This window comes from Lonchura striata, chromosome 8, assembly GCF_050655825.1.
Source record: "Lonchura striata isolate lonStrDom1 chromosome 8, ASM5065582v1, whole genome shotgun sequence".
Classification (NCBI taxonomy): domain Eukaryota; kingdom Metazoa; phylum Chordata; class Aves; order Passeriformes; family Estrildidae; genus Lonchura; species Lonchura striata.
The window spans coordinates 2,719,702-2,742,301 of NC_140710.1; the positions used below are offsets into that span (position 1 = coordinate 2,719,702).

The 22,600-nt window shown below is 44.3% G+C and overlaps 2 protein-coding genes across 21 annotated transcripts in view; one reads left to right on the top strand and one right to left on the bottom strand.

Annotated features, from left to right (window-relative positions):
- The window catches only part of DOCK7 (dedicator of cytokinesis 7), a 94,452-nt gene extending 85,823 nt beyond the window's left edge, over positions 1-8,629 (top strand). For 10 of the 18 annotated variants that reach the window (XM_085585620.1, XM_021542721.4, XM_085585621.1 and 7 more), the window contains 7 exons: positions 1,004-1,138; positions 1,986-2,075; positions 2,850-3,086; positions 4,630-4,773; positions 5,543-5,649; positions 6,605-6,772; positions 8,094-8,629. In XM_085585620.1, coding sequence (XP_085441746.1) covers positions 1,004-1,138; positions 1,986-2,075; positions 2,850-3,086; positions 4,630-4,773; positions 5,543-5,649; positions 6,605-6,772; positions 8,094-8,136 — 924 coding nt within the window. In that variant the 3' untranslated portion in view covers positions 8,137-8,629. Of the gene's footprint in view, positions 1-73; positions 148-1,003; positions 1,139-1,985; positions 2,076-2,849; positions 3,087-4,629; positions 4,774-5,542; positions 5,650-6,604; positions 6,773-8,093 lie in introns of those variants that run through there. The other 8 variants (XM_021542714.4, XM_085585622.1, XM_021542730.4 and 5 more) reach the window with 2 other exon arrangements.
- A 2,243-nt stretch (positions 8,630-10,872) lies between these two features.
- On the bottom strand, positions 10,873-22,534 carry USP1 (ubiquitin specific peptidase 1). 3 transcript variants are annotated; one of them, XM_021542820.4, is made up of 9 exons: positions 22,425-22,534; positions 22,073-22,238; positions 20,848-20,971; positions 20,418-20,525; positions 19,759-19,919; positions 18,547-19,259; positions 17,271-17,441; positions 15,959-16,160; positions 10,873-12,519 (listed from the first exon to the last, which is right to left on the bottom strand). In XM_021542820.4, exons 2-9 carry the CDS (start codon positions 22,231-22,233, stop codon positions 11,805-11,807), a joined length of 2,355 nt encoding a protein of 784 aa, XP_021398495.3. In that variant the 5' UTR covers positions 22,234-22,238; positions 22,425-22,534; the 3' UTR covers positions 10,873-11,804. The 3 variants fall into 3 exon arrangements, with proteins under 3 accessions (XP_021398495.3, XP_021398486.3, XP_021398503.3); XM_021542811.4 differs by having other exon boundaries at positions 22,073-22,266; XM_021542828.4 differs by lacking the exon at positions 22,073-22,238.
- Between the last annotated feature and the right edge of the window lie 66 nt (positions 22,535-22,600).

Here is a 22,600-nt window from a genome sequence, read left to right on the forward strand (position 1 = left end):
GGTGTGTTTAATTTTTAAAGCATTTTTCTTCTCTCTCTCTCTTTTAATCAGATTTTCTCCGTTGCCTTTCCAGCCAAAAATCTTTCTTGTTTCTCTCCTTTTGTTGCGTTTCGGGGCCAAATTCACCACTGGCTCCCCTGGAAGCAGGTACATGGCACAGGATTGCATCTGCTTTCACCAGGAGTGACTTTGGCCCTCTCTCCTAGACAGTTCCTAGAGAGTGTAACACCTCCCAGCTGGAATGCTGGTTCAAAAGCACTTGTGTGTGTGTGTGTGTGACTGAACTGGACATTGACTTGAGCCCAACCCTGCAATTCCTGGGGGCTGGATATGGGGGGAATCCATACTGGGTGATCCCAGGGGTGTCTGACCCCTGCAGGGTTTCTGCACAGGCTTTGGAGAGCCTCAGATAATGATCCCAACAAAGAGATTTTGCCTTTGGCTGCCTCTCAGAGACATCTGACGCTTCTTAAGCTGAAAGAGAATGGATTTAGGTGGAATATTGGGAAGGAATTGTTCCCTGTGAGGGTGGTGAGTCTCAAGTTCCCAGAGCAGCTGTGGCTGCCCCTGGATCCCTGGAAATGCCCCAGGCCAGGTTGGACAGGGCTTGGAGCATCCTTGGACAGTGGGAGATGTCCCTGCCATGGCAGGGGTGGGACTGGATGGACTTTGAGGTCCCTCCCAGCCCAAACCATTCCGTGATGGCACCTCCAGGCTCCTCCTGGGTTGGGAGAAATCATTGCAGGGTTGGGCTAATGGTCATAACTGATCCATAGAATTCCATGTTAGTTTATAATTCCATTGTGGTGTTTGCTGCTAAATGCATCCATGCTGAGTTCCAGGTGTGGTTTGTTTTTTTTTTTTCTTTCCCTTCTTTCTTTCTAATTTTTTTCCCTTGTTTTTTAATTTCATTTTTTGCATTAATTCAGGAGCCTGCCTGCAGCTGTGCTTGAGGGTGTGCATGTCTCCACCCTGAAATAACCTCTTGTTTCTCCATCCCTAGGACGGAAAGAGGATGTTTGGCACCTACTTCCGAGTTGGTTTTTATGGAACTAAGTTTGGAGACCTGGATGAGCAAGAGTTTGTTTACAAGGAACCTGCAATAACCAAGTTGGCTGAAATCTCCCATCGGCTGGAGGTGAGAGGGTTTCACTGGAAGTTTAATTGCTTCCCATCAGTTGTTTCACAGGAACAGCCCCTCAGAGAAGCAGTTTGGCTGTCTGAGAGCTGGAGCTGGTGTCCCCTGCCCTCCTGCTGATGCCACCTCTGTGGGAGGAGAGGAATTCCCTGATCAGAGGCTCTCCCTGAAAATTTGGAGTGTTCCCATTAGCTTTTTCTTCCAGTAGGGTCTTCCCAAGGCATAATTCGAGTCTTTGTTAGTCTCTTCTTTATCTTCTGGTTTCTCCAGGATGTCCTTGTGGTCCATAAATTCTGCATTCCAGAACAGTCCATATCTCTCTCTCTCAGGCTTTGTTCATTGAAGCACAGCAAAGTGGGTTTATCAAAACTTAAAAGATTCATTAATTTTCCCAGGCTGTACTCCCACAAAAGTAGGTTATGACAATGTTTTTAAATGCTGGCAAAGAGTAATTTAAGAGTAATACAGTATTTATAATTAATATAATTAATATATATATAGGTCATGATTAAAACAATTAATTTAAATGTTAATTTAAATAATTGACTGAAATTTAAATCTTCTATAATTTCCAATACCAGTGGATCCCAAAAATGACCCATTGTAGTTGCACACAGACACAAAACAAATCCAAATACCTCGTTCAGAACAAAGGGACTGTTGGAAGGCTCTCCTGCTTTCCAGGGCTTGGTTTTCCCCTTGCCTCTGGAATGTGACTGTTGGAATTCTCCTGGGTTCAGCAGATCACATTCTGTCAAAGGCATGTGGAGGTTCACTCCCTGAGTGTGCCTTTGTCCCCCAGCTCCCATCAGGGCTGCATTTGATGTTTTTTTCTTCTTGGTTGTAGGGATTTTATGGAGAACGGTTTGGGGAAGATGTGCTGGAAGTGATCAAGGACTCAAACCCTGTGGACAAATGTAAACTTGATCCCAACAAGGTAAGGACACAAGTGCAGGTGTGGAGGTGGAACAGGTCCTGAATGGCTGAAAATGCAGTGGGACAATTTCTCCCCTGAATTTCACCACGTGGGCAACAAAATCCATGCACTGAGCATCTTGTGGCTGCTTGGAAGGAGAGTTTGGGAAAATCATTCCAGCAAGGGATGCAGAATTGGCCATTCCCTTCCCTGCCCTGGTAGTGGTGGGTGGGAAGGGAGGAGGTGAAAGGACAGAGGCTGTGCTGGGTGTGAGGAAGGAGGGGCTGTGCCATTCCCTGGCTTTAGTGCAGCTGCAGCATTTTGTCACTTTTGTGCCACATCCTTAAAGAGCAGGAGCAGGCCTGGGAAGCAGGGCTGTGGCTCAGGGCAGGGCAAGGAAGGGTTTAGATTGGCTACTGGGGAGAAATGCACTGTGAGGTGGGCAGGCCCTGGCACAGGGTGCCCAGAGCAGCTGTGGCTGCTCCTGGATCCCTGGAAGCGTCCGAGGCCAGGCTGGAGCAGCCCTGTTTAGGAGAAGGTGTCCCTGCCTGTGGTAGGGGTGGGCTGGATGGGCTTTAAGCTGCCTTCCACACAAACCATTCCGTGATGTGAAAGGCATGAGAAGGGGAGGACAGCGAGTTGTGCTTCACCCACCCCACAAACTGGCGGCAGCACCTCGGTCCCTCGGGTGCGAGCGGGGATTTTTGGAGGCAAAACCCAGCCCTAGTTTGTGCAGTGGTGAGGACACAGCTGGGCCAGTTCAGCTGAGGAGCACATTCCCTGCTGGCCCTGCAGGCCTACATCCAGATCACCTACGTGGAGCCCTACTTCGACACGTACGAGATGAAGGACAGGATCACCTACTTCGACAAGAACTACAACCTGCGGCGCTTCATGTACTGCACGCCCTTCACGCTGGACGGCCGCGCCCACGGCGACCTGCACGAGCAGTTCAAGCGCAAGACCATCCTCACCACCTCCCACGCCTTCCCCTACATCAAAACCAGGATCAACGTCATCCACAAGGAGGAGGTGAGGCCGGAGCTGGGGGGGAAAGGGCTCCTGGCACTGCGGGAGGCTCCTTCAGCTTGCCCTGGGGGCTCCAAGGGACTTCTCCCTGGTGCCATTAGCCCAAAGTGAGCCCAGACTGATTTAGGGATGTGTCTGCCCCACCACCTCCAGAGCTGGTACATGCAGGGGCCCTTGGAGAGCTCTGCAGTATTGTAAATGCAAGCAAACCCATGGGAAGAAATGAGGATGTCTGACTCGATTCAGAAGGCTGAATTATTTATTATAACTATGCTAAAATACATTAATATACTATATAAAAGGAGAATATTAAAACTACATACTATTTTCTCTAGCTCTCACACAACTCGTGACCTTCTCACAAGAGCCCAGCCTCAGGTGGGTTGGATTGGCCATCAGGCTCAAACAATCCTCACCAGAATCCAACCAAACCATCACCCCAGGGAAACAATTCCCCAAACACATTCTACATAGGAAAAACAAGGAGCAGAAATAGAAATTGTTTTCTCTTTCATTTCTCTCTGTGCACCTCTATGAAAAATCCTGAGAGGGAGAGAAATGTGCTGCCACACTGCAGGCTGGGCTGGATTGGTGTTGGAGCAGCCTGGTCTAGGGAAGGTGTCCTGCCCATGGTGGGGGTGGAATAGGATGAGCTTTAAGAGCCCTTCCCACCCAACCATTCCACAATTCCGTGATAATGGAGGTTTGTTAATTTTCCAAGGGTGGCCACATCAGCTGTGGTCCAAAGGGACACGAGTGCCACTCAGAAACATCCCAGACAGCTCTGGGTGCCCAGAAACACATCTAAAAAGCAAACCTTTTACTGATGTCACTGAACCAAGGTCCTGCATTTCTGAGGTCCTGTTGCTATCCTCCACCCCTTACTGGTGCCACCCTGTGGAATTTTTTTTGTTTGTTTGTTTGTTAAGGTTGGGATTAAATGTGTGAGATGGTATTTTTTGTTTGGATTTATATGTTTAATAGTTTTTATTTATATTATAGTTTTATAAATTGTGAGTTTTATAGTATTTTAACAAATTAAAAATGAAGTTGTATTTTTTAATATGGTTTTATAAGGGCAAATTGTTTAATTAAGGAATGATACTTAAATTATTATTTTTATTTTTAGTTTAATAAATTATCTGTGGTTTGTAATGTGGATTTTTTATTTAATTATATAATATTTAAATTTATGAAGAAGAAGGTGAAAAAGAAGGATTAGTTTTTGTTTTAAATTTTAAATTTTGTTTTATATATATTATTATATTTTAAACTTTTAAGTTTTTTATTATGTGATATTATGTACTTTTATTTAAATTATATATTTATAATCCTAACTTTATTACTTAATTTTGGAAGCTTTTTTTTTGGATTTAGGTCAAATGCAGTGTTCTCCTGGGGGTTAGTGTCTGTCACACAGAAAGCCTGAAATTCTCAGTAACCCGGGTTCCAACACCACCCCACTGTGGTCTGGGTGTTCCTGCAGGTCTGTGCCTGGTTGCCAAGCTCAGCCATAACAAAAACCCTGTTCTGGCTTCTTGCTTAGATCATTTTGACCCCCATCGAAGTCGCCATCGAGGACATGCAGAAGAAAACCCAAGAACTGGCTTTTGCCACCCACCAAGACCCCGCAGACCCCAAGATGCTGCAGATGGTGCTGCAGGGATCAGTAGGTACCACAGTGAATCAGGTGAGCATCACTGTCCCAGCTGGGCTCTGGGAGTGCACAGCCTTGTTCTCAATTCCTTTGGAATTTTTTCCCTGTTCAGTCTGTGGGATGTGTTTAAAGTCACTTAAGGGTAGGTCTAGGCCAGCTGTGATTTTGCTATTTGAGTAAGAGTCTTGAAAATGTGGAAGAAACTGGGAAGAAACATCCCTCCCTCAGTTACTGCTCCTTCCTGGCACTTGCAGTGGTTTCTGCCTGTTCCTCTTCCCTAAATTTCCCTTTGTTAGCCAAGCTCTGCAGGATTGTGTCCTGCTGTGGATTTTCAACAAAATGGAAAGCAGTGGAGAAAAACTGAGGAAAAGCTGAAGGAGCCTGAGTAAAGCACAGTGCACAAGCTGGAAAAAATTCAGCTGGAGTTCTGAGTGCTGGGTTGAGTATGTGGTGCTGGCAAACACTCCCTGGCTTCCATCTGCATTGTTTAAACTTTGCCTCAGTTGTGAGTTGAGCAAACTTTGTCAGGAGTCCTTATAAAGGAAAACAAATGGAGAATCTGTGCAGTTTCTCACACTGTTTTCCAAAAGCAGAGTTTTAAATAAAACAAAGCAAGGCATAAAGGAGGCTCAGTTGTCACTGAGGTTGGTGATTTACACCAGATTTCCCAGCTGCAGCTCTTCAGGATGCTTTGTGTAAGGAAATGTTGTGTCTTGTGGATGTTTTCTGTATGGCTGAACTTTCTCCAGTGATTGGATATGACAGTTTCCAGAAGCTCACTGTGCCCCTTCTTCTCCTAAAGGGACCGTTAGAAGTTGCACAAGTTTTCTTGGCTGAAATCCCCAATGATCCAAAGCTCTTCAGACACCACAACAAACTCCGCCTCTGCTTCAAGGACTTCACCAAAAGGTATGGAAAGGGTCCCCAGGGCACCTGCCAGGTGCAGTGGCTGCTGCCACCCCAGGCAGGGACACCTGCAGTGACCCAGGGCTGTCCTGCTGTCCCTCCACCTGCCCAGGTTCCATGTGCAGCTCACTCCTCACCTGCCCAGCCCTCCCCTGTTGGTGCTGCTGCTCCCTGGCTTCATGGCCCTTGCTGTTCAGCAGGAAGGAATTGATCCCAGCTCAGTTGTGAAGTGTCCCAGGAATCACAGCAGGCCAGAGCTCCCAGCTTGCAGGGTCAGGAGGAGCTGCTGGGGTGGCCAGGAGATGAAATATCTTTCTGAAGTGAATTTCTCCAAGCAGAGTGGAGGGATGCTGGCACAAATCCCTGGAGAAATGTGCTGGCTGCTCTACTTTCCTTGAGTCATGCAAACTGCAGTCCAGCATCTTTTACAGCACCAAGAAATTTAAAAAACCACCAAAATAATTGAAATGAAAATGCTGTGAGCAAATAGATCCGAGGGAAGCATAGTTTTCCCTTGTGAAATAAATGGCTTTGCTGATACAGTTGTTTTCCTACCCTTTATTTAAATTACATCTTTTCAAGCAGAAGAGTTCTTGATGAACATCCCAGGATGCTGTTTATTAATCTCTCCTGATTCTATTAATCTTTAAATCTTCTGAGACCGCAAGTGGCTCTGTGGAAATGAGTTTTCATTTCTCTTCAGAGAGGATAGATGTAACTGGAAGGTAAATGACAATAAAAAAGGAGTTGTCACTCTGGAAATGGGAGATGTGACCCCCTCTCCTTGCCCCCTGGACACCAGGTGGTTCAGCTGAGCCCTGATCACCAGACGACAAGACAAAGGATATTCCCTGTGATCCCAGAGGGACAGAGTGGCTGGTTTTGTACTACTGGATGAACAAACCTGTGGCCAGGGGCTCTTTCTGCGTGCCCAGCTCTCACAGGCTTTGTGTTGCAGGTGTGAGGATGCCCTGAGGAAGAACAAGAGCCTGATCGGGCCGGACCAGAAGGAATATCAGCGGGAGCTGGAGCGCAACTACCACCGGCTCAAGGAGGCTCTGCAGCCCCTGATCAACAGGAAGATCCCACAGCTCTACAAGGCAGTGCTGCCTGTCACGTGCCACAGGTGCATATTTGGGGTTCCTCTTGGGGCACAGGGTGTGAAACTGAGGGCTCGGATCTTCCCGGGATCCTGTGCCATCCGTTTGTTTTCCATCCTGGCTCTCCTGGCTGAGCCCATCCCTTTTCCCCTCTGTCCCTCCTGAGAGCACGTTCCCTTCCCAGCAGCTGTGGTAGGTGGTGTTTGCAACGTTCTTTCTGTTCCTCAGCTAGGACAGTTGTTGGGGTTTTTTTGTTTGTTTCCATCCTGCATCCCATTCTTTTTAGATGCAGAACCACCCTCGGCATGGCAGGACTTTATTCCCAATGAAACTGGGATCAGGCGCTCCAGGGGGTGAAAATTGTTGGTGCTGGAAAACCAGAAAGCTGGAGACTGGGTTTGTGTGAGACAGGACATAAAAATCCCTGTGGGAATCACAGGATCACAGAAGGGTTTGGGTTGGAAAGATTTTAAACACCATCCAGTCCCACCCCTGCCATGGACACCTTGTGCCAGAGCAGGGTGCTCCAAGTGGTCTGGGAAAATTCCAGGTTTGGGATGACCAAAACCTCCATGTGCAGGTCACGGATGAGCAGGGGGATTTTGGGTACAGTCACTTTGCAGCCAGGCTGTGGCTCCCAGATCAGCCAGGAGTGGTTCCCAGCAGGAATCAGCGACCCCTGTGGAGTTCCCTGGCAGCAGGGCAAGGCTGGATATTCTGGAGATGAACTCTGGGGACTTTCTGCCTGAGAGTGCTGCAGGAAGGTCCCTTCCCTCTTTGCTCAGCTTTGGGATGCTGGGAGCTCTCCCCAGCTGTGTCCCAGCTGTTCCCTGGCAAATTTTCCTGGCTGGCATGGTGGGAGTAGCAGAGCTTCCCTCCCTGCCCAGCCAGGAAGCCTCCAAATGCTTTTGGTGTGGTAATTATTATCTGATCCTCCTATGCAGGGAGCCTAATACTGGAATGACATAAAATAGCCTGAAAATCACAGAATATCCTGAGTTGGAAGGATCCCACAAGGATCACTGAGTCCAATTCTAAGTATTCCTGGCAAATTCCACTTTAGGGATGTGTTTGAAAGATTTAAATAAGATTTCAGTTGTGCAGGTGTTTGTGCTGCTTCTGTGTGTACACAGGAATTAAACTTTCTGTCAGTGTTCTGGATGATCCCAGATACAAACCCAAACCCAATTCCTTGGAAAAGCAACAAGTTTTAATGCCAGTGGACTTAATTTTTTTTGTAACCAGCTCTAGGAAAGACTGGAAATCAATTCAGAGTCATTCATCTGGTGAGGCTTCTTATTTTGCCATGGAAAATCTGAGCTCATCATTGTATTTTCTCTCCCTCAGAGACTCCTTCAGCAGGATGAGCCTTCGCAAAATGGAAATCTAAACGAGTTAAAAACCAAAATAGAAAAAAAAAAAGCACTTAAAAAAATTAAGGTTTTGAAAAGAAAAAGAACCTTGTTATCAGCGCTGGGAATCAAAGAAGTTTTATTGTGAAATAAAACTTGGACTTCATCCTGGACATCCCACACACCTCTTCCTCCATCAAAGTGTTCAGTGGCCAAAAAATCATTCTGAATTGTCAAATGTAGACTTCTCAATGTTTGAAAAGAAAAAAAAAACCATCATGGCAGTGGTATCCAGAGTATTGGTGATGAGCTGTAAACTTAACTGTTTTTTAAGGCATTTTTATGACTCAAAGGTACACTAAACGCATTTACCTTTATTTATAGCATTACCTAATGTTAAATTTATTTTACTTTTAGTTCCTATATTTAATTTATATTAGGACCATACGCAAATGCATTTTGGAAGTTTTTAATGTAGTGATGATGCTGATGGTTATTTTGATGGTACTATTAAATATGTGAATGTTTACACTTTAATTCCCTGTGCATTGGACTTCAGGGCTCAGCATCCTTGGGGAAAAGGTTCAGAGCAAGGTAAGTCATGGTAACATTAATTAACCAAGTGCTGATTGTTTATTATCCCTGTTCTTTTGCTGCAAACAAAAAATAATTCCACCTGTAGCCAGCAGCAGATGGAGGCACAGCTTGGTACCTCTTCACCTCCTTCAGTCCCTCAGGGGAAGTTTCAGCTTCACTTCTGTGTGTTCATGGACATCTCCAGCAGCTGGGAGGTCCCAGCATCTCCTCACCCCTGGAATTAGCAATGTCCATAGAACTAAACTCATTTTGTGTCCATGTTTTAATTTAAAGCCTAATTTCACAGGGCAAAAGAACCTAAAATGGTGTCACAGTTTAAAAGGGTGCAAAGCATTCTTTGCATTGCTGTTTATGTGAAGAAAGATGTGTTTTACAGCAGATATTTTGGGCATTTTGAGGAAACATCAGATTTGGAGCTGAGTCCTCAACTCCTAAATCTTTTCCTCTCTGTGGTGAACAAAGTCCCCTGGAAGAGGTGGTGTGTGATTAAACACATTTATTCGCTATGAATTTTATAGACATACTCTTTATATATATATATATATATATATAAATAGAAGGAAAAATGGGTTTATATATGAAGTGCCCCCTTCTGCAGCACCAGTGAAGGTTTAGGGTGGGGAGGGTCTTTTTTTTCCCCCTTCCTGCTACTTATTTTAGGTTATTGGAGACTTCTGCCACGCTCTGTTATCCCAGCAGCTGCACAGTGGTGGTGTTATGTGTGCCAGGCTCTGCAAGGTTCCCTGGAGCAGAACAATCCTGAATTGGTTCTGTGTCACAGGGCAGAACACAGGAACACCTGCATGGAGTTCCCTGCAGAAGGAAAATTCCAAACTTTTCATGGATATTCCGAGGCTCTTGCAAAGCCCAGGGGTGCTGACAAGGCCTTGGAGGTGCTACTAGAGTCAGGGAATCTCAGAATGGAAAATATTAAGGAAGGAGGGAAGGGCTTTGGAAGAGATTTACAGGAAAAGGCATTAAAAATATTTACACAGTGCAAAAAAATCCCAGGAGCCATGAAAGGATAAAACTTTAATTTACAGCGGTCCTGCTCCAGGCCAGGAGTTACAAGCAACAAGTTCAGGGGGGTGGCAAGTGGTGCTTGAATGAACATCCCAAAAATCCACCCCCAATCCCTCTCCCTGTGCCAGAGGAGGGGTTTTCATTCAGCATCTTCCAGCTGAGGCTGTTTTCAGCTGCCACAAAGAATCACCTCCCAAGCTCTGCTGGGATGATGGAAGGCAGCTGGGTCTTCCTGACATCCTATTTTGGTGTAAATAATGGTATTTTGTTTCCTTGGAACATTCCTGATGCTGCAGTTGAATGAAAAAGATAAAAGTCTTGTGCCAGGTGTGGAAAAATAAACTTTCATTTGCAGGCTGAAATTCAGCAAAGCCTAAAAAATTGCATTCTGTAATGGGATTGGGCTGCCCTTGCAAGGTAAGATTACTGATATTTTTGTAATGCAGCTTTTTCTTGGTTTAGATTCTGGAATTATTTATTATTATGGTGCAATGCTTTGGAAAAGGGAAAGTGTATTTTGTCATTGCAGATTTTTTATGCTGCAAAATCAAGACCTGTGCAATAATCAGAGGTCAAACCTAACATGGAAAATGCACTAAAAGCTGATTTTTCCTGACTCACCTCCACGTTTATACGACATTATAATAACAAGATAGTAAAACTTAACTATTGCAGAATTAACTAGGCAGAGGTTTTTAGGTGTTTTCCTGTAAATAAATTAATTTGTAGTGAAAAAAGGTGAATTATATCCAGGGCCTACTCAAAGCCTGCAGTGCCACTTAATGTCATTCCATCCATCCTGGGACAGACTGAACAATCCCCCTTTTTTGAGTCATATTTGTTAAGATTTTAATTATTAGTTTTTAGGAGTCACTTGCAATTTCTCTGACAGACAATTTAAGATTTTCATCTCTAGTATTTAGTGCAAATGGTTTTAGTTTTGCAATGTTTCCCCTTAACCTCACAACTGTAGTCAAAAATTACCTTCAAATTAGGAGGTACTGTCCAAGAGCCAGCTAAAAACCACAGAATGTATTCTAACAGCACTTGAATTCTTTCAGATTATTTCCCAGCTTTTTGTAACTGTTCCGAAAGCCCCTTTCCTTTCTGCATTCCCCTTTCCAAACACAACAGGCTGATCTGCTTGTCTCAGATGCTGATCATAACTTTTTTATTTCTTATGTACATTCTTAACAAAGCATCAAAGCCAAACACTCTCCTTTCCCCCACGTTTCAGTGAGCTCCAGGTACAAATTAACTTCAGTTAGAAGGTCACCACTAAGTTCCCAACCACCCCAAACAGAGATGCAGATTTGAGGGCTTCACTCTTCAAAGTACAAAATTATTTTAATTACACTACACTCTGCCCCTAGTTTGTAGTATTAATCATACTTATTTACAGTTTGCTCATTAACAACTGTGCATCAAGATGTAAATTAGACCAGTCAAACAATTCCATTAATTCCATTCCCTCCAATGCTCTGGACAACATTCCCAGACTCTTTTTTTTTTTTTCCTTCCTTTTTTTCCTTTCCTTGTGCTTCAAGTTGCAAGGAGCAGGAAAGTATGGGAGCAGGAGAATAAACACGTCCATTACCCAAGGACTAAATATGAAGTGTTACTTCCCAAGTTACAAAAATACACAACTTCTGATGAAATTTGCTAGTTAATATACATTTACTCCAGGGTATGAATACAAATAACTTTTATTTAAAAAAAATCGGGGGGGAAAGGGTAAAAAAAAAAGAAAAAAAAAAGCTAATAATACAACAGGCATGTCTGAGACCTAGAGCTGCATTAAAACCACTACTGGGTGCTGTAGGCATTGTTTAGAATCCATACAAACTGTTATTTCTAAAAGGTCAGAGCACTATTCTCCAGCAGAAAAGTTACGGTGTGAGTCAAGTCCTATGTCATGTTTCATTAATTTGAGTCGAGCCACTTGACACCAAAGAAAAAAATAGACCAGAAAGATGAAGAATCAGTAGCTTCAAAAAACAAACAGCCGTTGCTTCCAGGTGGTTTGGATGCAAATCAGAGCCAGAGGTGAATGCAAATCCCAAATATTTACAGTCCAAGTACAGCATCACTCTACAATTTTCTTATAAAACAGTAGGTAAGGAGTCGATGTAGATGACGATGTCGGAGAAAGAGAATTCAGAAAGTCCTTTTCCTCTGTGACCTTCACTTCGGAGTCATCGAAGAGCAGCCACTTCCCCTCGTACTCCTTGAGGCTCTGGAGCACGTAGAGGGCTTTGTTCTCCAGTCCGTTGGCTCCCAGCCCCACGGGCTCGCCCCGCTCCGCCCTGGGCTCGGCGCTGGGCTCGCTGCGGGGCTCGGGAGCCACGCTCAGGAGCTTCTCGGGGTTGGGCTGTTTGCTGGCACACAGCTCACAGTCAGCCTTGCTCTTCTGCCCCCCGAGCAGCCCCACGGCCTCCATGTTCTTCTTGCTGAGCGCCTTGCCCGGCGGCGCGGCGCCGCTGAGCCTGAAGGAGACCTCGCCGTCGTCGTAGTCCTCAGCCACGGCCCGCGCCTCCTCCTCGGTCAGCGGCTCCGGCTTGAGCGCGGCGTAGCCCGGCTCGGGGAGGAAGTTGCCCCTGTCCAGCTCCAGGCTCTGCAGGTCGGTGACCTTCACCGAGGCCGTGTAGTGGCCGCTGCTGATGGTGATGCCGCTGTGCATGACCACGGCGAAGAGCCCGTAGGTGTCCTTGGTGGGCCGCGTGCTCCACTCCTCCAGGGACAGCCGGAGGGGCGTCAGCAGCGGCGTGTTGATCTTGGACAGGCCCCCGTAGCAGTCAAACCTGGCAAGGGACACGGAGCTGACACCACAGCACCTCCCAAAAACCCCTTCAGGTGGCCCAGAGGTGCAGCCACAGCCTTTCTCCTCAAAGACACGGATGATGGGAACTGCTCCCTGCCGCCCTGGCTCGGCACCAGCACCCCCGGTCAGGAAAGGCGTTTGTATGACTGTAATGTTAAATCTTACAGCCCAAAAACTAAATTTGAGCGATTTCTGAGATCCCTTTTTCTAAAGTATCAGCTGAAGATATATTTTAAATAATGATGATAAAGGTTCAGCTGATTGTTATCACTCCTGCTCCTATTTCTGCACAAACACCCCCTTCTCTCTCTCAGCATCCTGTTCAAAAACAAACCAAATACCTCTTCAACAGCCAAGGCTGAACCCAGCAGGGTTGGGTTTGTTTTTTTCTCCTCCTGAAAGAGTCATTTACTAAATAAAGCATTACTTATTTTACTTTCAAGTAGCTTTAATATCACGCAGAGATTGTGACTAATTTTCCTCAGCTCCCCTCAGTGCACTGTAGCTGTGCCAGTGGTGCTCACCTGGGATTCTTCACTAACTGTCCTACAGTATTATAATTTTTCAAACAATTCTGTAGTTAATTTACTTTGGAAAAGCCTCTAGTATTCCATAAATATTCGGTATTTTTGCTCACAGCACACAAATTAACCAGGAGAGGAAAAAGTCCTTTCATTATAAGGATCTTCTACAGAGTTTGAAGAGAAAGTCAGTGTTGGGATTTTGTTGTGCATCAGCCTCCTTGAATGATTCTGCTCTTGATGACTTACACATTGCATCAGCCCAGATCAATTAACCCCTTTATTTAACAATAGGTTGTGATGTCCTAATAAATTCTAGGGATGACTCAGTCTTACTCAACTGTGAGGGTGTTGTAGGGAAAAATACTGGGGAGTACAGACAAGCCAACTGAGGTTTCCAAGAGCTCACTGCTCTTATCATAGGAAAAAATAACTTAAATCCAAGGAAACTGCAGCCATGGCATATCTGGAGTTATGATTATTGTTTTCCTGGATTTAATTTTGGTTCTGCCTCACTCCTGTTCAGAGCCATGAACCCTGAGACACAGAAATAAACACAGTGACACACACACACACAGATCCTCAGTCACTCCAGTTCAGTGAAACCTCACTTCACACCTCTCTCCCCATACACACTTCACCAAAAAGTACACAGAATCAGAAATAATAACTTAAATCTTCTGAAAATCCCTATTATCAGCAGCCATAAATAGAGATATTCAGAAGAGAGTCAAGAAACACAGAACTGCTGGCTGATACCCTGGATTACAAATCCAGTTGTACTCAAGCACACTGGGACAATCATATTCACAGAAAACAGGAAAAAGCAGGCTCTACCTTTCTTCTCAATGACATCCAGCATCAGAAAGATTTGGAGAGGAGGAAATAAGAGAGGAAATCTTTTCCTATTAGCTTTTTGTTCTTCTTAATGATAAGAATCTAAAGACAGAAAAATTGCATGCCAAGTACTCTGCCTGCTCTGACTGATGCACTTCAAACACAGCAAACCTGATTTCTGCAGCCACATCTTTCTAGACCATAAATTAGTGACATTTTACCAACTACAATGAATTTCACCAGACAAAAAAGCTGATTTTTTCACAGACTGTTAAATTTCTATAGTGGAAGTGCTTAACTACATTTTACCAGTTAACAAATGTCTTCTAAACAGCTTCACAGCCTGCTCTCACATGGCCTGGCATTTTTCCCCACATAACAATTGCCAAAGAGAATGATTCCTCCCCAGGCAAGGAGATTTTCAAACTGGCTGCTTTATTTTAAAGCAAAACACTTTGCAAAGCAGCGTCTAGAAAAGAGTAATAAAATCCCTATTAACTGCAAATATTTACAGTACCCTTCATTTGTCATTTATTTACAACTCAGTCACCAGAGAACTCAGTAAAGCAAAACTGAGCAGACTAGATTCCCAAATTTTTGTGGGAGCTAAAAGGTGCCTGAAGATTCTTCTCTTAAAAAAATTAAGCTTAAAGCCAGTAGAAAAGTTTGTTATTACTTTCAGCAATGATAGGGTTTTGCCCAAGACATTCAACCCAAAAATAAAGAAACTCTTTTAGAAGAGTTTCAGCTTCATCACAGGTTTCTGTGTCAGGTTTTCCACTCCGATTTCCTTAATCTCTGACTGGTAGCCCTTGGCAGAAAATTTATGGAATGACTGAAAGGACACATGAGGAAAACCACAAGAGACTGGAATCACTCTGACCTGGAAATTAGTCTGAGTGTTTTGGAGCAAGGGCCTGAAGCTGGCCAGGACAGAAGAGGTGAGTGAGGCAGGAGAGGATTGGTTAACTGCAGGTCTTTCCTCATGGAAACAGGAAAATAGGAAATACAAGAGCAAATGGAAGATAATTTTCATGCTTCCCACTCAACTGTGATGATTTTTAAGTGTGCAGCTGTAAATCAGTATATACAAATCAGTATTTAAGTAAATATTGTGGAGATCAATGAAAAGACAATTTTGTATGTTACGTTTCTGGACTTGTATGGAAAGACATTGCAGAGACAGAGGAGATTTCCTTTCTGCTTTGTCAGAAACCTGGATATTCCTGTACAGTGCTGTGGGGATGAATTTTTCTTTGTTTCATCCCAAAGAAAATCCCTAAATTCTTAAGTGTTAAAAAAAAAGATAAAGAACACTCCCACAACTTCTTTCAAAACAAAAGGATTGCTACAATTACAATACCAAACTGATTACTCTGTAATTGAATATCAATGATGCTGATACTACTGTGTTTTTAAAGTAATTGATTTTTTTTCCCTTTAATATTTGTTCTTTAAAAATGTTTATCTGATTATTATTTTTTTCCCCAAAAGATCAGTGTTCACATTTAGGTAGAGACCAAAATCTGCTTAAAGGAATTGGTTCATTCTGGGGTAATGAGTGTTGGCTCTTTAAAGTGTGTTAAGTCCTGATTAAATTTTTTTCCCCATTGACATTCATCTTTTTAGTACTGAAAGTACTTCTTAGTACATTCAGGCAGAGACAACATCAGACCATAAAATGCAGATTTACTCTCATTACTTGTTCTGGTAAGGCACTTTAAAGCTGCCTCTCAACTCAGTTTTTTTACTTAAAACTTAAATATCCCCTTAAATAAGAGGGTATTTCAAGTAAATAAAATTTTAAGAAATATCAAGTTGTTCCAAGAGTACAGCTAAAAACTTTTTGTTAAGGAATCTCCCAAAAGCCAATTTTTCTGGAAGTAATTTCTGCCACTACCTGGAACAACACAGAGCCTTTATGGCATTGGGGGCTTCATCCCAGCAATTTAAGTCCAATCTGGGAATCTTTTGGAAACATTCCAAAGCATTTCCAGCTCCTGGGGTAAGATTTCCCTTGCTGCAGGACCCTGTTTGGTAAGACAGGCAATGCATACTCACTCCAAGCCACTGGCAGCAAAGCACTTCAAGTGAATTGTGATCACTTCGGGCATTTTATCGAACAAAAGGCTGCGCTCGGCTTCCGTGTAGTGGTGGCAGTTCTCACAGAAATACTTGTCCTCTCCCACAATCCTCTCCACTGAGGCAAACTGGGAAATTGCCCATTTCAGAGTCTTCATTTCTGTTTTTGGCTCTGGAGAAACTAGAAAAGAAAATCACTGCATTCGTGGATATGCCAATATTTACATTTCCAATGCATCCCGCCAGAAGAGCAACAAAACAAAATATGTCAAGTTCGGACCACTCCAAACCTGCAGCACTGCAAAGAACACTCAGTATGTGAGAAATATGTGATGTATTCCAATCTTTGGAGCATTTCAGGAAGGAATGAGAACATCACTTAATGGCTATCGTTACTCAAAATTAGGATTTTTCCAAAGCTCGTTTCAGATCACACAATTTTGTTGCCATGTCTGGAAATGGAGAGCTTGTATGAGACCACAAATTCACTTATTAAGGCAAAGCCCAAAAATAACCAGAAAGTTCCCTCTCACTTCTTGCATTTTGCCTCCCCTGCCACCCTCACACTGCTGACAGGATCACCCGCTGTCGGCAGCACTTCACACACGAACATCACCCCGCACATTTTCCTTTGAATCCTTCAGCAAAATGGGGAGCAAAAGCAGGAAAAGCTGCTCCAAATTAAGTCAGTGGCAACTAAAATTAATTTCCTTCAAATTCTCATTTCAAGATGTGTTTTTGGCACGCTTCCTTTTGAAAATAGATAAAAGCTGCATCTAGATCAAAAATTGCTAAAGAGACCACATGACTAAAATTTACAAGCATAATGAGAATGTTATTAAAATAACAACAATCTAAAATACTGCTTTTTTTTAGAGTAACTAAGAAAAAAAAGCTGGATTTGTGTTTCTTTTATTTCTAAGAAAAAAATGTAAGTATTTCTTACAAGAAGAAGAAAAAGCAGCAAAATTTCTTACCCAGAAGAAAAAAGAAGACTCAAATCAAAGGAAATACCTATTCATAAGCAGGAAAACAGGTGCCTAAGTGACAGATTGTAGGCAGTCCATGCTATGTGTTAAGATCTGGAACAATTTGAATATTATCTGGATCTGCCAACATTATCAGCACCATGTTTCCAAAGTCTAAAGTTAATCAGGACAGGAGATAACAGCCTCTAATTTTAGCCAGCACAAACAGGAGTTGTGTTCCTAACTGCAGCACTGTCCTTCCCCACGGCTAGCTGAGGCAGAACACACCTCACAACCCTTTATTCTTTGAGAGAATTACTTACTTTCAGAACTCTCTTCACTTTTAGAAAGTTCATCTTCTTGCACTGGGACACTGATGTCCTGAAAATCCTCCCTCCTTTCCGTGAAGCACTCGCACTCCAAGCACCTCGTCCTCAGCACTAACTGGCCCTGGAAGAGTTTCTCCACCAGCTCGAAGACAGCCAGCTCAGTACCTGGAGAGAGGACATGGCACATCCCTGAGCAAGGGCCACTTCATTCCAGAGACCCTTCAGAACCTGCTTATCCTCAGAAAATCACTGTTACAGCCATGGCCTTTTAGGGAGCTCAGACAGGAATTAAAAAGTAAAACAAATCACGAGCAGTTTTCATGGTATCACCTGCTTGTAAGTAAATAAGAGCCCTCTGTATCTTGGGCCTCAGAACTTTAATTTCTGCTCTAAAATTGGGCCCTTGTTTTGTACTTGAAGTGTGACAGTGTCATATTCTGGAATATTTGGTTGTCATCAGTGCTCTGACTCCTTAGCATGGACTGCTGATGTCCCCAAGGAGCACCACACTGTGGTTTGCCTGGTTTCTCTTCATTCTCAGTCATCTCCTTCCTAAATTTACTGGCCAGTTTTGGCCAAATCTGCAGAAGAAATGCACAACTCAAAAGACTCTTCATTCCTTCAATTTTTTATAAAAAAATGGTGGGTGGAAAGTTCCAAATTAGTAAGTACTGAATTCATACTGAGGCCCTTCCCTCAACATGTATCTTGTTTCATTGACATAAACAAAATCCAGACCGGCCAGCCAATTAGCATTTCTAATTGGTATCTATGAGATCTCTAAAATAGATTAGATCTTTAGTACATCCTGAGTCCTTCCTGGTTCTTGGGAAGGTTGGGAATATGGAAAGATTAAGGAACTGGAAGGGAAAAAGAGGATACTGTTTGTAAAACCATAGCTAGTAAGGGTTTGGTTCTGTTTGCTCCTGCCAGAAATATCCCTTTACATCTTGCTCTTTCTATGGATGACAAAAATTAGTGGTAAATACAAACCTGGTAATATTCAGCCTTTTTTTATACATATTGTACAATGATTACAGAATGTTAAGAGAAATGCCTCAAGATCTAAGCTAAACAGGTCAAGTTCTAAAAGAAAAAAATTACAAACACGTATAAAAATAAATTTTCTTTCCTAAAAATCACCTTCAATTCCTGAAAAATCTAATTTTGTGTTTAGAGCTCTGCAGGCTGTGCAGTCTGAAGGCTGACTTCCCACGCATTGTACTTTCTTAATCCTACTAATTTTAAGCCCATCCACTTGTGCACCAACCTTCCTTTTTTGGTTCTTTTTCAGTTCCTTTTCCATGATGGCTTTCCATGGGAGACGCTGGTTCATGATATTCTTCTTTACTGTCACCATTTTCACACTTGACAGCTGACTCTTCAAACTCACAGTCATATTCTTTCCCTGGCTCTTTGGATCCCAAGTTTGTAGTTAACTTTCCTAGACTGTAAAATTTGGACAGAATACTGGGCTGCCTGCAGGAAGATTTTAACCAGTTTAACCTAAGGCGCGACTTTTTCTGCGTGGGCTTGGCGCTCTCGCTGTCCCCGGAACACTTGGCAATGGCGTCCGTTTGGTTTTCCATCTTTTCTCCCGTGGCTTTCCTCTTGGACCTGGTTTGTCTTTGATTTTCTTCTGCTGCAATTTGCTCTTTTGATACTTTGGATTTTTTCTTGGCGTTGCCGCCCTCGGCGTCGCTTTTCCTTTTCCCGTTTGCCTTGAGCAGCTTCTCCTTGGCCGCGTCTCCGCCGTGGCTGCCCAGGGTGGGATCCTCCTCCTCAGCTGGGCTGACAGACCCATTGCTCTCAGAGCTTTGGTTGGGTTTTTCCTCCAGTTTCGCTGCAGGCTCTTCCACAGGCAGTTTGTTCAGCTCTTCCTTCTTCAGCAGCTGGCAGGTTTCCTGGATGTTCCCCAGGATACACTGCAGGACCTCCTGGGCATCGTGCTGCAGGTACCCTTCGTACATGGGGTTCAGCTCTCTGTGAAAACAAAGGAGCAAAGCATGAGGGTTTGGTATCCTTTGCTAACTGGGGACTGTGATTTGAGACTGAAATCGGGGATTTAAAAGTCATGGAGGATCTTCTCCAGGCATAGAGAGGAGTCCTCTCTGTCACAGAGCTGGGGGAAGGCTCTGCCTTAAGGATTTATACACTCAGCTCCAAGGGAATCCTTCCCATCCCTGGCATTGTCCCTGCCCATGGCAGGGGGGAAAACTGGACAAGTTTTAAGGTCCCTTCCAACCCAAACCTCTCTGTAATTTAATAACACTTCTGTACCTAAGCACTGTTTTAAACCCCTTCTGCATTACAGTCTTAAAAAATTAAATTTCTTTTCAAATTTCCAATGCCAACAAGAAACACAAAAATCTTGCTGCCTATAAGGCCATCAAAAATTTAAGGTCAAATTTAAGGCCATCTACCTTGCACCAGCCTGGAAATGCCAGGACAGAATTCTGTCAGCACTGAAGGGGATTTGTACCTGAGGGTGTTCAGCAGCCTTCGGGGCTGAGTGGCCAATTCATCCGTGTATTTCTCTGGGTTTAGGAGAAAACTGGCTTGAAGCTGCTCAACTGAAAGGATCAAGGAGTGCAAACTGCAGATGAGCTCGTAACTTGCCACGGGATCTTCTTTACAGCTTCCCTGCAATAACAATGTAAAAGGAATAAGAACACTTGCCACAGTTACATTGGTCACAAATTAACATTTTTCTCTCCTCCCCTCCCCCTTGGTTTTCTATATCTGGCTGAATTTTTTGTCTGCTATGGGAGGCAGGTGGGTTTCAGACAATATTTCGGTTTTTTTCCAAGTAGGATACAAACATAAAAGCCCAATTAGCCATTAGTTTAAAATCCCAAACCATTCTTGTCCAAACTACCATTTCCATCAGCTCCAGGCACTGTATCATAATTATCTTTGTGCCAGAAGCATGGTCAGGTATCTTCCTCAAATTTCTTGTATTAGACTTTAAAAATTCTGCTAAAGTTCAAAACCACTAAAATACATCTTCAGATTAAGTAACAGTGTAGAAAACTATGCTGAAAAGCTTCTTAAGAACAGAAATCAGTTAAATTTTCCCTACATTCAGGACAGCCTTGCCTGTGAGGTTACAAATATAAAGAACACGTGGGGATTTGTTACCTTTTCTGCCTTTTGCTCTCCTTCATCCTTTGAAGATTCTCTCTTCTTTGAAATGATGTTATATAAATGTTTTACTCCAGTTTTAAAACCAGGACAAAAATATAATACCTGAAAGCAACAGTTGAAAACACAAGAATAACTGGAGTAAGAAGTTATTCCAAACATAAATGCACATTTATCATCCACACAGCTCTGCACCTCCCCAGGCACACAAAGATCCAGGATTTTTCACAGCAGGGAGGAGCCCCGAGTATGGAAACTGAAGAATTTCCCAATCAGGACGACCACAGGGCACACATTTCCTGCAGCAGCATCTTTATTTCCCTGCTGTAATGAGATGCCCTTTACACTGCACCCAGAATAAACTGATTTCACCCATTTGTGCTTGTCCAAAACCTCCCTTCTGGAGCCCCCCTGGACACGGCCTCACCTGCAGGACGCTGTTCAGGTAGCAAGTGTTGCCCAGGTTGTTCAAGCCCACAAAAGGCAACATGTTGTCTTTTTTCTCACAGCTGACAAGGGAGGGGGGCTGTGCTGCAGGAACCACCTGGTCACTGGGAAACAGAGAAATGGGGTAAGAGACACTCTGGAAAAAAATCCCTCCTTCATCTCTCCCCACCTCAGAGAATTCAGCACTGAGACATGCAGGTCTAAACCCTGCCAAAGTGTGTCTGAATTCACACTGACTTCTCAGCAACCCCCCAAAACCACACAGGAGGAACACGTGCTCCAAGTTCCAACACATCAAATAGAAGGAGACTGATTTAATAGATCAAAAATTCCATATTTAAATAATTTTGTATGTTCTTTCTTCGTTGATATGGCAGAAAAAATGTGCCTAGAATGTATTTTTACACTGTCCCCTGCTCCAGTCACATCATTTCATTTCTGGGTGCAAAGCCAAAGCATAAAACCAGAAAAAAAAACCTAGAAAAAGAATCCAATAAACCTGACACACTATGCACTAGTGCATAGATTATCATTATTATTAATCAGTGCTAAAAGTGAATTATACATTGCAATGACACAACGCAACCCAATTTTAAAGTCTCCAACTATTTCGAACTGACCATAATTTTCTTTTTCCCACTTAAATCCCCCCACTAGCAATGAAATAGTTTTGCTTAGGGCCTGAAAAACCCTAATGAATGACAGCCAACCCCACAATTAAAGATCCTTCATATTTTCATTAAAGCTCGCTTTGCAGGAATTAAATTTTAATATAAATAGCTCAGTGACACAATAACTACTTATATTAACTCGAAGCAAAGCAAGTTCTTCGACTGATCCCAATCCAAAATACCAAAAGAGCAAATCGCAGCAGAATAAAAGTTGTTTTTTAAAAAAAGAATTCCTAGAAGTTGGTTTTAAAAACTAACTTCAGCAAGCGATCCCAAAGTTTGTGCCAACTAGACATCCCCGGTGCGCCGCTTTTTTGAGACGGGAATTGGTTGCGGCACTTAGGTGGTTCGGTTTGGCGAAGCCGCGGCGCCGGTTGCATTACCGTAAGCGCTCGTTAATTTAACGGAAGCAGCAGGTTAATTGGGTTTAGCGCGCACGTTAACGGGGCTGAGGCGCAGCGCGGAGCCGAAAGCGAAAGGCGCGGGGATGGCGGCGCGGCCCCGGCACCCCAACTTGTCCCGCGCGGCACTCACATCTCGGCGCCTCGCAACTCCGCTCCCTTCGCCTCATTTTCCTGCGCCTCCACGAAATCCAGCACCCGCTTCGCCTCCTTCTTCTGAAACAGCTTCAGCGACAGCCGGTTCTTCTTGGAGGGGCTGGCCCTGGCGCTGTCGCCGGGCAGGACGCCGGGCATGGTTCCTGCGGGGCGCGGCCGGGGCGCTCACACCTGGCGCGCACACACACACACACGCGCACACCAGGCGCCATTTACTCCCCGAGGGGGCCGAGCGCGGACCCGCCGCCCCCCGCCCCGGGCTGGGGCCGCCCCCCCGCGCCCCCCGCATGTTCCCCGCGGCCGGCGGGCCCGCGGCTCCCCTCACTCACCGCTACATGCCGGCCCCGCTCCCGCGCGCCGTTGCCATGGAGACCGCGCGGACACCGCCGGACAACTTGGCGCGTTTTTTTCCGCGCGCCGACGAGGACCCCCCCCCCCCTCCCACCCGCCCGCCCGCCCCGCCTCGCGCCGCAACCCCCCCCCCCACCCACTACCCGCTGGCGGC